Genomic DNA, 14,786 nt, shown 5'->3' with positions numbered 1-14,786 from the left:
GCGGGACTCCAGGTGCCCCAGGGCGCAGGCGCCGACGTTATGCTAAGCGCCTTGTTTCGCTCGGTGGCCCGTGGCGCGGTGCGTTGCGTTCGTGGTCCCCTGGCGCCTCAGCTTCGCGCCGCTGCCGCTGCCTCCGCTGCCATGTCCCGGCCGCTGTCGCCGCCGCGGGCCGCCTCCGGGGCCCCGGCTCGGCCCGCCACGGTGCTTGGCACCGTGGAGATGGGGCGCCGCATGGACGCGTCCGCCAGCGCCGCGGCCGTGCGTGTCTTCCTGGAGCGCGGCCACACGGAGCTGGACACGGCCTTCATGTACGGCGACGGCCAGTCCGAGATCGTGCTGGGCGGCCTGGGCCTCGGGCTGGGCGGCGGCGACTGCAGAGGTAACCTTCTACCTTCCCGTGTACCGCGCGGCGCACACCCGGCCCCAGCCGTGGCCCGGCCCGTGGTCAGGACCGACGGCTTCAGCCCCTTCCGGGAGCTGACCGCCCCTTGGACCACCCCCCTGCTCCTGAGGCCCCGTGCGCGTGTCGTCCCGGACCGCCGGACAGTGCCTTCCCCTCCCCTTCTCTTTCCTCTGGGAGTTGCAGCTCAGGAACCTTCTCCCCCCACCCCCACCCCCCAGTCTTACCCGGAGCCTGGTCTAGTCCTTCGCTTCCTCCCACCTTGCTTTCTTGGGGCACCTCCCTGTGGCACTGGTCTCCAGAGCTATGCAGTACCCCCTCGAACCTTGCCAGGTGCCCCAAACCGCCCCTTTCCCCATTGCCCTCGCTGCCCGTGGCTCCCTGAGCACCCTCTTCTCATCCTGGTCTTTATCAGTCCCTAGCCTTTGCTCAGTTCAGTTGGCAGTACCCTGGCTCCCAGAGAGAGCTGCAACTGGGTCACAAACCAAGCTGGGGGATCAGGGGTGGTACCTGTGGAGTGGGGAGGTTTGTTATGGGGCTATAGGAGGGAAAGTGGTTCCAACCCACCCGCAGGGAGCTTAGAGTCTAATGGGGAAGGTTGAAGCCCAGAAGAGGAAGCACTTTTGGGGGATTAAGCGGTCAGGGAGAGGCACTAGAGAAGGTTCAGAGAACACTGGAGCTGGGCCTTAAAGGACCAATAGTAGTTTGCTGGGAAGAGAACGGGAGAAAGGGGCATCAAAGGCTGAGGGCAGAGCTGTGCAGACCAGGTTTGGAAATGTAGCGTTTGCTATGTGGAGGGACGGCCAGTAGACAGGCGCGGCTTGAGTGGAGGATGTAGGTTTGTGGGAAGGGCTGTCCCTCATCAGCCTGATGCTATTGGAAATGCCTAAGAGGGTGCCTGGATTGTGGTGGCTACATGGGTAAATGGGCTTTGGAGCTGCCCGCCAAGAAAGAATTCTTGAGATTCTTGAGACTTGTTCAGTGCAAAAAGATGGTTTTATCAGAGTATGGGGGCAGGACTGGTGAGCAGAAAGAACAGCACTGGGGTTGTGATGGGTGACTGGTTATATTTTTTCAAGTTGGGAGGGCGTTAGGGACAGCACAATCCTCCAAGATATTTTGGAAACAAGGTTTCCAGGACTTTGAGGGACCTAGCTATTGTTAGGAAAAGGTCATGGGGCACCCGGGTGTCGCAGTTGGTTAAAGTTGGTTGGTTTCTTGAGGTCGTGACTTCAGTCAGGGTCGTGGGTTTGAGCTCCATGTCGGGCTCCTTGCTCAGTGTGGAGTCTGCTTAAGATTCTCTTTCTTGCCTCTGCTCCTCCCCCTAAAATAAATAAATAAATCTTTAAAAAAAAAAGGAATTTATTACTGTTTAGTAAAAACTCAGTCATGAAACCCTTCAGATGTGTATCAGTGGGCCATATGCTTGGAGGATGATTACCAACATGTATCTTGCGGGGGTAGAGACAAAGGAAGTTTCCAAAGGAGTTTTATATGTTAAAGTAGACGTACAGGATCCTGGGGAAAGGCAGGGAGGAGCGTCAGGCTAAGATTACCTCTTGCCCTTAGGAAAGTAATTAACATCGAGGCGGCTGAGTTCCTAGAGGAATGGGCCGCTGTCTCTCTGCAGAATTCTCGCCGCAGCCTCTTGCCTCCCTGTTCCCTGTTCCAAGGCCTGCTCCCTTGAGTTTCCTCCCGACCACAGACACACTGAACGTAGCTGACTTTGGTTGATGGGATTTGTGATTAGGTCTGTCACCCTTCTCTTGGCCCCCTGCCCCACTGTTCCCTACCTGGAGTCAATGCTCGTGGAACTCCGAATTGCAGGAACGGGCCTCCACGTACTATGTGTGTTCCTTTGTGACTCCATCTTCCCAGGCTCTGGAATCTGCTTCCCATCCTTCCCTGTTGGCCGGGACTCATTCTTAAGAGACTCGGCTCCTGGGTCTCACTCATAGGAAGCCCTCCCTAGAAGTCCCAGGATGGCCACACTCCTCTACTCTGGGCTCCTTTAGCGCTAGGGCTTTTCTCCATTGCACTTACCTTATCGTAACATCACCTTTAGGCTATGAGCTCCTTGAGGGGAGGGAGCAAGTGCGCCTCCAGGCAAGGCCTATCATGCTGACTAACACTAGTGATTATAACAGCTGTGAACATTGAGAACTTGCATATTTAATGCTCATGATCTCCCTATGAGGACAGTTCTGTTGTTATACCCCCATTTTACAGATTAGAGAATGGAGGCTCAGAGAACTGAAATAATTTAGACAGGGTCACGTAATGAGCCTTGTAACCATTGCATGCTCCCTTCAAAGTGAAAATCGCTACCAAGGCCAATCCCTGGGAAGGGAAGTCACTGAAGCCTGACGGTGTCCGGGCCCAGCTGGAGACATCCCTGAAACGGCTGCAGTGCCCCCGGGTGGACCTCTTCTACCTACATGCCCCTGACCACAACACCCCCGTGGAGGAGACGCTGCGTGCCTGCCACCAGCTGCACCAGGAGGTGAGGCGGGCCCCCAAGCTCCAGGAGAGTGGAGGCACCACGGTCGTCCCAGAGCAGAACCGGGGACAGACCCCACTCCCAGGGTCCCCACCCCCATCTCCCCTTTGCAGTGTCCTGGGCCGCGGTGGGTTCTGACCGAGGCCTCTCCCCTGCAGGGCAAGTTCGTGGAGCTTGGCCTCTCCAACTATGCCGCCTGGGAGGTGGCCGAGATCTGCACCCTCTGCAGGAGGAACGGCTGGATCCTGCCCACTGTGTACCAGGTGAGGGCCAGGGCTGCGGGGGGGCCCGGCTGATCCCCGGTTCTCTCGGCCCCTCCCACTGCCTCCTCTCCATCGCAGCTGCCGCCCCGCTGACAGCCTGTGTCGTGGGGAGGACGCGCACGCTCGTCAGCTTGGCCAGCAGGCACCTGCTCGCTCTGGCCTTGGCTCCCCTTCCTACCGGCACGTGCTCCGCGGGCCCTTCCTTCCTGCTCGCTGCCTGTGGGCGTGAGCCTGGACCGTTCTTCCCCCCCCCCCCCCCCACCGGGTAGAAGTGCTCAGGCCTCCCTTAGATGGCTTGTCCCCTGGAAGCCTTTCCCGATGCCCCAGAGGAGCCTCCAGTATTGACTTCATTTTCATGCACTCAGCGAGTATTTGTAAGCATCTGCTGTGATTACACAGCCCACCTCTATTGTGATCGTCTTTCTTCTTTCTGTGTGTGTGTGTATCTTTTTAATTGAAGTAGACTTGACGCGCAATGTTAGTTTCAGGTGTGCAGCATAGTAGTCTGTGTGATGCTGTGCTCACTACAAGCGGTCGGCCTGCAAGCGGCTACATACAGTACCATCTACTATATTCCCTCCGCTGTACCTTTCCTCCCTGCTCGTTCCAGCAGAAGCCTGTAGCTCCGATCCTTGTCCTCCCTTTTTGCCCGTTCCCCAACCCCTCCCTTCTGACTACTGGCAGTTTGCTCTCTCTATATATGGGTCTGTTTCTGCTCTTTTGTTTTTTTGGGTTCCACATGTAAATGAAACCATACAGTATTTGTCTTTCTTTGGCTTATTTCACTTACACTCTGTAGATTCCTCCATGTCATCACATAAGGCAAGATCTCCTTTTTTATATGGCCGAGCAGTCCCCCATTGTGTATGTATACCACATCTTCTCTATCCATTCATCTCTCGATGGACACTTCTTTCTTTGTTTTTAATTTGGCTTTAACATCTGTGGGAGGCAGAAGCAGAAACCTGGCTGCACTTGCTTGTGTTTGGCAACAATAGATACCTGGGGAATGATACAGCCAGTCCAGTTTCCCTACCTTGGGCCCAGCACCATCTCCCCATCCCCTGCTACCACTAGTGATTTGGGATATCATTGCTGCAGTCCTGGGCAGGTTTTTGACCGATAGTTTTAACAGAAGCCTGGGAGGGGGTGGGGCACCTGGGTGGCACAGTCGGTTAAAGTGTTCAACTCTTGGTTCCACCTCAGGTCTGATTTAGGGGTTGTGAAATTGAGTCCCACATTGAGCTCCATACTCAGCGTGAAGTCCGCTTGAGTCTCTCTCTCCCTCTGCCCCTCCCCCTGCCCTCCTCCCCACACACATGTGCTCTTTTTCTCTCAAATCTTAAAAAGTGGGGATAGCCACATGCAGAAGAATGAAACTGGACCATTTCCTTACATCATACACAAAAATAGGCTCAAAATGGATGAAAGACCTAAATGTGAGATAGGAATTCATCAAAGTCCTAGAGGAGAACATAGGCAGCAAACCCTGTGACCTCGGCCACAGCACCTTCTTGCTAGACACGACTTCAAAGGCAAGGCAAGCCAGGGCAAAAATGAACCATTGGGACTTTGTCAAGATAAAAAGCTTTTGCACAGCAAAGGAAACAGTCGACAAAACCAAAAGACAACCGACAGAATGGGAGAAGATATTTATAAATAACTTATCAGATAAAGGGCTAGTATGCAAAATCTATAAAGAACTTACCACACTCAACACCCAAAGAACAACTAATCCAATCAAGAAATGGGCAGAAGACATGAACAGTCATTTCTCCAAAGAAGACAGCCAAATGGCCAACAGACGTACGAAAAAGTGCTCAACATCACTCAGCACCAGAGAAATCCAAATCAAAACCACAATGAGATACCACCTCACACCAGTCAGAATGGCTAATATTAAGTCAGGAACAGACAGATGTTGGCGGGGATGTGGAGAAAGGGGAACCCTCCTGCACTGTTGGTGGGAATGCAAGCTGGTGCATCCGATGAGGTTTTGGAACATAGGTGAGGTTCAGTGGAGTGAGGTCCAGAGCTGAAGACCAAGAAAGAATTCTTGAGACGTCTTCGGTGCAAAATGGTGGTTTATGAAAGCATTGGGGACAGGACCTGTGGGCAGAAGGAGCTGCTGCACCGTGGTTGAGGGGTGGCTGATTGTATACTATGGGGTTGGGGAAGGTAAGGAAAAGGGAGGTTTTCAAAAGGATTTTCATATGTTAAGAGGACTCACAGGATGCCAGAGTCCTTGCCATTGTCAAGTTAAGGTCGTTTTTCCCTCTAGCAAGGCATTAACAGGAGGGTAGTTGGGAGCTTCCTGGAGGAACATTACACTCTGCCCCCTTCAAGTATCTGTCAATGGGCTGCAGGTTATAAGGACATTTAATTTTATCTACATTTCCTTCTGGAAGCTAGGTTATTGATAGAAATGCTTTGTTCTTGTAAATTGCTAAGACATTTGTAAACTGAGGGAGACTCAGGTCTTACAGGATTGTGATCTCTGTAAGGTAACTTTGTTTTTCCTTTCCTTAGCTTTAGGGCAACCAGGAGTGCATGAGGAATGTCACATAGATCCCATCTGGGGTGGGGGGTGTTGTGGGGTGTCAGCGTCTGCTTTGTCCTCAGCTTGCCTTCTGTTCCCTCATCACATTCACTCTGGAAGACAGTAGGGAGGTTCCTCAAAAATTTGAAAATAGAGCTACCCTACAATGCAGCAATTGCACTACTATGGATTTACCTCAAAGAATCAATGTAGTAATCCGAAGGGGCAACTGCACCCTAGTGTTTATGGCAGCGATGTCCACAATAGCCAAACTACAGGAAGAGCCCAGATGGCCATCACCAGATGAATGAATGAATGAATGAATAAAGAAGATGTAATACACACACACACACACACACACACACACACACAAAATGGAATACTACTCAGTCATCAAAAAAATGAAATCTTGCTGTTTGCAACAACATGGATGAAACTAGAGGGTATTATGCTGAGCAAAATAAGTCAGAGAAAGAATTATATGATCTCACTCATGTGGAATTTAAGAAACAAACAGAGGATCATAGAGGAAGAGAGGAAAAAATAAGACAATCAGAGAGGGAGACAAACCATAAGATACTCTTAATCACAGGAGACAAACAGGGTTGCTGGAGGGGTGGGGGGATGGGATAAATGGGTGACAGGTATGAAGGAGGGCTCGTGATGTAATGACCACTGAGTGCTATATAAGACTGATGAATCACTGACCTCTACCTCTGAAAGTAATGATACGTTATATGTTAATTGAATTTAAATTAAAAACAAACAAACCAGGCTGGGGTTCCTTCCCTTGACACTAGCAACCTTCTATGTACAGGGCATGTACAACGCTACCACCCGGCAGGTGGAAACGGAGCTCTTCCCCTGCCTTAGGCACTTCGGATTGAGGTTCTACGCCTACAACCCTTTGGCTGGTACGGGCTGCTCTGGGGCAGGGGGGCAGGCTCCCCCTGGGGTGGGAGGCCATTCCTGGCCCCGTCTCTGCCTCTTCCTGACCCAGTAGATGCCTGGCCCAGGCCCTGGGAAGCGGGAAGGGGTTTGAAAATAGACTGGGCCGTGTCTTCCATCCCTTCTTCCATCCCCCCCCCCACCAGTCCAGAACAGCCTCTGGGGGCAGGGTGGGCCTGGCTCTGATGGCAGTCTCCCCGCAGGGGGCCTGCTAACGGGCAAGTACAAGTTTGAGGACAAGGACGGGAAACAGCCTGTGGGCCGCTTCTTCGGGAATAACTGGGCTGAGACCTACAGGAATCGGTGAGCGGGGGATGGGCTGCGTCAGGGTTGGGGGGGCAGGGTCCCCTTTATCGGACATGGAGAAATTCTAGGCAGCTTTCCTGGGGGTTCCAGGTCTTCCCTGCTGCCTAGGCCCATGTCTTGATTCCTGCAGAAATGACCAAATTCTGCTGCATTTCTTGCTTTCTTGGGAGCTCTGTGAGCAAATAGTGACCCCTGGGTTTTATACTGGGTCTTCCAAGGCCTAGCACTTCCCTGAGAAGGGCTTACCACTTGCCAGGAAAGAAAGAGCAAGCCCTGGATCCACGCTCAGGAGGCCTGGGGCCGAGTCCTGCCCCCCGCCCCCATCTTGTTACCTTTGCTTCACTGGGTAAAATGGGCAGGCGTTATGAGGTCTTAAGAACTCATAAAGAGGTTAAAGATGTCTTTGAGGTGTTCGTTGAGGCCCCTGTGCCCGGTGGTTCTGCTGCCCAATCAAGCTGGCCCACTGCTGGAAGAACGCTCAGCGCTCCTCCCCGCCGAGTTGGGTGGACACAGCTGCCTTGCTTGGCTTTGTGGATGTAGCCCTGATGTGACCCCCCCCAGTTATTGACCCTTGTGCCACCCCGTTCACCTGCCCAGCTTCTGGAAGGAGCACTACTTCGAGGCCATTGCCCTGGTGGAGAAGGCCCTGCAGGCTGTGTATGGCGGCAGCGTCCCCAGCATGACCTCGGCCGCCCTCCGCTGGATGTACCACCACTCCCAGCTGCAGGTGAGCCGGCTGTCCCTGGGGGAGGGGGCCACTGCTGCCCTTGTAACAGAGCCAGAATTATCTTTAGGTCATTTCTAAGTCATCTTTTCCTGGGGGTTTTTTGCCTCCAAAGATTTTACTTGGGGGTGCCTGGCTGGTTCAGTTAGTGGAGCATATAGAAAAATTTTATTTATTTATTTATTTATTTGTCAGAGTGAGAGAGAGATCACTAACAGGAGGAGGGGAACAGGAAGATGCTGAGCAGGGAGCCCGATGCGGGGCTCCATCCCGGGACCCTGGGACCATGACCTGAGCCGAAGGCAGAGGCTTTACCAACTGAGCCACCCAGGGGTCCCAGCTTGTGACTCTTGATCTCAGGGTTGTGAGGTCAAGCCCCAGGTTGGGCATGGAGCCTATGTCTAAAAAAAAAAAAAGAAAAAGATTTTATTTTTAAGTAATGTCCACACCCACTGTAGGGCTCGAATTCACAACCCCGAAACCAGGAGTCGTGTGCCCCATGACTCAGCCAGCCAGGCACTAACACCTAAGCAGTTTTCCCCTCTGAAGTTTCTCCTGGTGAGAGCTGCGGAGCAGTCAAGCAGTCGTTCCGTTGTTCTTAGTAGCTGTCTGAGCACCAGGCCCCGGATGAGGGCTTCGCATACGTGCATTTAGTCTGTCTTCCGGCCCCATGAAGTGCCATTCCCCCAGTGTTACGGGTGAGGAGCTGGGTCCACACAGCTGTGTGGGGGGTAGAAAATTTCTCAAAACTCCTCAGCCTCACTCGCTCCTTGGTGGGAGTTGGGGGGCCCCCCTCGCTCTTCGGCGTCCCCGGTCTCCCTCGCTAAAACGTGTCTCCTGCATCAGCCTGACACAGTTGCCCAGGGTTTGACGGACATAGAGTAGTTTCTCAAAAACCGGGGGCGTGCTGCCTGACATAGTTTCTCATTCCCGTCACCACGCCGAAGACAGAGAAGATTGAGTCACCAAGAGGAGGAAGAACTAAGCCAAGTGCACCCAGCTGAGTGGCCGAGCTGGGCTCTGAGCACAGCTGTGTCTGAGGACGAGCAGAGGGAAAGAAGACAGGGTTTGGAGTCACATCGTTAAAATCACTGAAGGCATCTCAAGTTCCTTAGGGAACTATATTCGGCATAAATAAACATCAGAGCCCGGGTCTCGGCAGAGGCAGGGCGGGGATGGAGGGTGTGCGCCTGGAGCCACCACGGTGCATAATGTGTTCACATCTGGCTGTCACCCCTTGCAGGGTGCCCACAGGGACGCGGTCATCCTGGGCATGTCCAGCGTGGAGCAGCTGACACAGAACTTGGCGGCGACCGAGGAAGGGCCCCTGGAGCCGGCTGTGGTGCAGGCCTTCGATCGAGCCTGGCACCTGGTCGCCCACGAATGTCCCAACTACTTCCGCTAGGGCCAGTCCTGACTCCAGCTGCCAAAGGTTTCTCTCTTTTCCGCCACCTCTTCTGTTCTCTCATCCTGACCAGGCTGCCTTAAGTTGATTTAACATGGTCTTTTTTGATTGTCTGGCTCAATGCAATATTTTTCTAGATTCCCTCCTGGCTCCCAGATGCCTTTGTGGCGTGTAAAGCCTGGGGCTGTGGTCCACTTGGGACATTCCTGTCGGAATAAAGCCGGCACTTGACCGGGCTGTTGCCTGGGCCCTCAGTAAACCCCACGAACCTGTCTCCTTTACTGTCTGCGGCCTGTTTTTATCCGGCCTGTTTTTATCCTGCCCGGGAGCTTACTGCCAACAGGGCAGAAGCACAAGCTGGAGTCTCCAGAGGGCAGAGGTAGAGCACACACTGCCCTCAGGAGGCTCTCTCCTGCCTTCTGTCCTGAATCCAGCCTGAGCTCTCAACAGCAGGGCTGAGGTGGCCCTCACTCAGCTGTGCACAGGAGAAGAAAAGCAGGCCACGCACCCTGAAGTATACTTTCTCTTATTCAGAATCACCCCAGGAAATAGAGGCATCTAGAAATAGAATCCTTGGGGCCAAAAAGCTCCCAATAGCATCCCCACTGAGAAGAAGAACAATGTTCCTGGGCACCTCCTAAGATGCTGCATGACATTTTTAACAGACTCAATGTCAGCAGTGGCTTTACTCTTGTCCTGGTGAAAGCCTCCTGTCTCCTTGTCATCTGTAGGACTCTCAGCCTTGCCCTGGGTCTCCTGCTGTTGGAGCTGGAAGGGTGGCCTGGGCAGCCATGGTCCTCATTTCCCTTGACAAACCCCCACTCCAAGCAGGGGGCACCCAACGCTGGGGAAGAAAAATCCCAGGTTTGAGGGTTGCTTCTTGACCATTCCCAGTGCAGAAAAATCAGTCTAGCCCTGGCCAGGGGGCTGGGGTATGGGCCAAGCAGCAGAAGTCAGCACTTGGAGCTTGCTTATCTTGAAGTGAGGAAGGGGGCTCAGCGTGGAAATGCCAGACCAAACCACCAATCAGAAACATTCTTTGTGGGCGCCTGGGTGGCTCAGATGGTTGGGCGTCTGCCTTCGGCTCAGGTCATGATCCCAGGATCCTGGGATTGAGTCCTGCATCGGGCTCCCTGCTCCTTGGGAGCCTGCTTCTCCCTCTGCTTCTCTCTCTCTCTCCTCCTCTGTCTCTCATGAATAAATAAATTAAAAAAATAAAATCTTTAAAAAAAAAGAAACACTCTTTGTTCTAAGAAATGTCCCGTTTACCATCTAGAGGGAGACACCTTGCAGACAAAATTGTATTCCCTACAGAAACAGTCACCCTCTCTTGTCTTCATCCACAATAAAATGCATTCTTCCCCTGAACGGGATGGTGTATCAGTTACCATCGTACAATTAGCTATCCTAAAATTGAGTTGCTTAAAATGACAAAGTCCCCCAAATTATAAAGATTCAAAGCAGTCCCTATCAAAAGTCCAACCGGTTTTTTGTTTTATCTTTTTTTTTTAACAGAAATTCATAAACAAATCCTAAAATTCATATAGAAGTTCAAGGGACACAGAATAGCTATAATCTTGAATAAGAAGACTACAATCTCTGATTCTTGATTTTGAAATTTACCAGAAGCTATAGTAATAGAGTGTGGTAGTGGGGTAAGGGCAGACATACAGATCAATGAAATAGAACCGAGAGTCCAGAAATAAACCTTTATATGTACTTTCAATTGATTTTAGAGAAGTGTGTAAAGACAATTCAATAGGAAAACAATAGTTTTCAACTGAAGCTCGGACAGCTGGATATCCACATGCAAAAGAATGAAGTTGATCCCCTTCCTCACACCATCCACACTCACACAAAATGAACTCTAGGATTGTAGACCTAAATGTAAAAGCTACAATTATAAACCTCTTAAAATAGAGGAGTAAATCTTCACGCTCTTGGGTTAGGCAATGGTCTCTTAGATGACACCAAAAGCACCAGCAACAGAAGAAAAAAAGAATTAGACATTATCAAAATTTTAAATGTGTGTGTTTTAAAGGATACCATCAAGAAAGTGAAAAGGTGGGCGCCTGGGTGGCTCAGTTGAGTGTCTACCTTCAGCTCGGGTCATTATCCCAGGGTCCTGGGATCGAGTCCGGCATCGGGCTCCCTGCTCAGTGGAGAGTCTGCTTCTGCCTGCCACTCTGCCTACTTGTTCTCTCTCTCTCTCTCTCTCTCAAATAAATAAAATCTTAAAGAAAGTGAAAAGGCTGGGACTCCTGGGTGGCTCAGTCAGTTAAGCATCAGCCTTCGGCCCAGGTCCTGATCCTAGGGTCCTGGGATTGAGTCCCACATCGGGCTCCTTGCTCATTGGGGAACCTGCTTCCTCTGCCTGCCACTCCCCCTGCTTGTGCTCTCTCTCTCTCAGAAATAAATAAAATCTTAAAAAAAAAAAAAAGTGAAAAAACAACCTACAGAATGGGAAGAAATATTTGCAAATCACATATCTCATAAGGAACTTGTATCTACTACTCTTACAACTCAATGATAAAAGATAGAAAACCCAATCTAAGAAACAGGCAAAGTACCGGAATAGACCTTTCTCTGAAGTAGATATACACAGGGCCAATAAACGTGAAAAGCTGTTCAACATCATTACCCATTAGAGAAAGTAAATCAAAACCACAGTGAAGCCACTTTACACCCAGCAGGATGGCTAAAGTAAAAGACAATAGCGAGTGTTGACAAGGATGTGGAGAATTTGGAATCTCCTACACTGCTGGTGGGAATGTAAAATGGTGCAGGCACTCTGGAAAACAGTCTGGCAGTTCCTCAGAACGTAAGACCTAGAGTTACCATATGACCCAGCAATCCCATCCCTTAGGTATACACCCAAGAGAAGTGAAAACATCACACAAAAATTTGTACCTGGATGTTCATAACAGCGATACCCAGAAAGTGGCAACAGCCCAATGTCCATCAGCTCATGAATGGACAAATAAAAGGTGGCCTATTCATACGGTGGAAAAGCAATAAAAAGGAACGAAGTAAAGAAACATCTACCATGTGGACGAACTTTGAAAACACACTAAGTGGAAGAAGCCAGTCACAGAAGCCCTCCTAGTGGATGATTTGGTTTATATGAAATGTCTGGAACAGGTAAATTGACTAGAGACAGAAAGTCTATTAGCGGTTGCTGAGGGCTAGAAGGGGTGTTGGAGGAAATGGAGAGTGGCTGCTAATGAGATCAGGGTTCTCGTGGGGGGTGATGGAAAGCTCTAGAACTGTGATGGTTGTACAACTCCAAATACACTAAAAACCATTGAATTAGACACTTTGTATGTGTGATGTGCAAATTATGTCTCAGTGGGGAATGCTCATCTCTCCCCACTGTCTTGAGAAGGGACCTTAAAGCTGGAGGTGCTATATCACCCGAAGGCCAGGGCTCCCACACGTCTGGCAGTTGATGCTGATCGTGAGCAGGAATCCCAGCTGCTGTGGTCAAGCGGCACACTTACCTGGGACCCCCTCCCTGTAGCCTGGGCTTCCTCAAAGCGTGGGAGCTGGCTTCCAAGGCAAGCATCCCCCCAAAACCAGGCAGAAGCCATCATGCCCTATATGTCCCATCTTTGGAAATCCACAGCCTCACTCTTGCCCCATGGGGTGAGTGTCAACATTATGTTGTAGAAGAGAATATGAGAGAACAGATGGTCATTTGGGGAAGACAACCTCTGCCACAGGGAGAAATGGTCCTGAATGGTCAAGTCAAGAAGATGAGCCTTTTGGGGCGCCTGGGTAGCTCAGTCGTTAAGCGTCTGCCTTCGGCTCAGGTCATGATCCCAGGGTCCTGGGATCGAGCCCCGCATCGGGCTCCCTGCTCAGCGGGAGGCCTGCTTCTCCCTCTCCCACTCCCCCTGCTTGTGTTCCCTCTCTCGCTGTCTCTATCAAATAAATAAATAAAATCTTTAAAAAAAAAAAAAAGAAGATGAGCCTTTTGACTGGCCGGGTGACCTTCAGTCCCAAGTAAACCCATTAGGGATGTGTTCTCTAGGTCATGTTCCATCTATTAGAACTTTTGGGTAACGCATCTCACACATGTTTCATGGTTGCTTGAATTCAGCCATTTTATACCTAACGAGCTTTTTCAAAAGACAGAGGAAGAGAGTTAGATCTGGAAAACAGCACATACTTAAACTTCAAACTAAGGAAACTGGCCCGTGGTGTATAAAAGACTGGAGAATGGCGTGGGATAGATTTTGTATACTCGAATTAATGTGGCAGAAAGGCGGCTACTGAAGCTAGAGCCTCGAGGGAGGGCATCTGTGCTGATATACTTGCTTACTTCCCATTCTGGTCTGCTTGTTAGCATCACCAGTGTCGAAAGTGGGGGTGAGGGCGCCTGGGTTGGGTCATGATCCCAGGTCCTGGGATCGAATCCTGCATTGGGCTCCCTGCTCTGCAGGGAGCCTGCTTCTCCCTCTCCCTCTGCCTGCCGCCCCCCCCCCCCCACCGCCACCCCTTGTGCTCTCTCTCTCTCTGTCAAATAAATAAGTAAAATCTTAAAAAAAAAAAAAATTGGGGCTGGGGCACCTGGGTGGCTCAGTTGGTTAAGCGACTGCCTTCGGCTCAGGTCATGATCCTGGAGTCCCGGGATCGAGTCCCGCATCGGGCTTCCTGCTCGGCAGGGAGTCTGCTTCTCCCTCTGACCCTCTTCCCTCTCGTGCTCTCTATCTCTCATTCTTTCTCGCTCTCAAATAAATAAATAAAATCTTTTTAAAAAAAAAGTGGGGGTGAACATTATCAGTGCCTCAAATTTGCCTTCTGAATACCTTTTAGAAGCCATAAGGAAGAGGGGAATTCAAGGAGCCATACTACTTTTGAGAAAGTGCATTTCTATTCCGTAGATTTTTAATTTAACAGGACTATTTTTTCTTTTTTTTTTAAGATTTTATTTATTTATTTAATTGACAGAGAGAGAGACACAGCGAGAGAGGGAACACAAGCAGGGGGAGCGGGAGAGGGAGAAGCAGGCTTCCCGCGGAGCGGGGAGCCCGATGCGGGGCTCGATCTCAGGACCCTGGGATCATGACCTGATCCAAGGCAGATGCTTAACCAACTGAGCCACCCAGGCGCCCCAGGACTATTTTTAATATGACACCATGGTGCATCGAAATTTGTGTGTGTTCATTACAAAAACATTTCCATCTTCAATATTAAACTTTTTACTTTTTATGTTGAACTTTGTAACTGAATTTAAAATGGCCTTCCTGGGGCATCTGGGTAGCTCAGTCAGTTAAACGTCTGACTCTTGGGATACCTGGGTGGCTCAGTCGGTTAATTGTCTGCCTTCGACTCAGGTCATGATCCCAGGGTCCTAGGATTGAACCCTGCATCGGGCTTCCCGCTTGGCAGAGAGCCTGCTTCTCCCTCTCCCTCTGCCTGACTCTCCCCCTGCTTGTGCTTTCTCTCTCTCTGTCAAATAAATAAATAAATACAATCTTTAAAAAATAATAAAAATAGGGGCACCTGGGTGGCTCAGTTGGTTAAGCGACTGCCTTCGGCTCAGGTCATGATCCTGGAGTCCCAGGATCGAGTCCCGCATCGGGCTCTCCGCTCAGCAGGGAGTCTGCTTCTCCCTCTGACCCTCTTCCCTCTCATGCTCTCTGTCTCTCATTCTCTCTCTCAAATAAATAAATAAAATCTTTAAAAATAAAATAAA

General features: G+C 50.8%; 1 protein-coding gene across 1 annotated transcript; it reads left to right on the top strand.

The window, feature by feature from the left end:
• Window positions 1–4: 4 nt before the first annotated feature.
• LOC113923795 (aflatoxin B1 aldehyde reductase member 4) lies at window positions 5–10,445 on the top strand. Its single transcript, XM_027596923.2, has 7 exons — window positions 5–379; window positions 2,716–2,903; window positions 3,059–3,163; window positions 6,520–6,616; window positions 6,854–6,953; window positions 7,554–7,683; window positions 8,924–10,445. Exons 1-7 carry the CDS (start codon window positions 40–42, stop codon window positions 9,083–9,085), a joined length of 1,122 nt encoding a protein of 373 aa, XP_027452724.2. The 5' UTR covers window positions 5–39; the 3' UTR covers window positions 9,086–10,445.
• The last annotated feature ends 4,341 nt before the right edge of the window (window positions 10,446–14,786 follow it).

This window comes from Zalophus californianus, chromosome 4 (assembly GCF_009762305.2).
Source record: "Zalophus californianus isolate mZalCal1 chromosome 4, mZalCal1.pri.v2, whole genome shotgun sequence".
NCBI classification, from domain to species: domain Eukaryota; kingdom Metazoa; phylum Chordata; class Mammalia; order Carnivora; family Otariidae; genus Zalophus; species Zalophus californianus.
This window is presented reverse-complemented; position numbering and strand designations above follow the sequence as displayed.

Coding starts and splice junctions, on each gene's coding strand:
- LOC113923795 (XM_027596923.2), top strand. CDS start 40: ATGCTAAGCGCCTTGTTTCGCTCGGTGGCCCGTGGCGCGGTGCGTTGC. Junction 6,954..7,553: donor GCTGAGACCTACAGGAATCG/GTGAGCGGGGGA, acceptor TCACCTGCCCAG/CTTCTGGAAGGAGCACTACT. Junction 7,684..8,923: donor ACCACCACTCCCAGCTGCAG/GTGAGCCGGCTG, acceptor CACCCCTTGCAG/GGTGCCCACAGGGACGCGGT.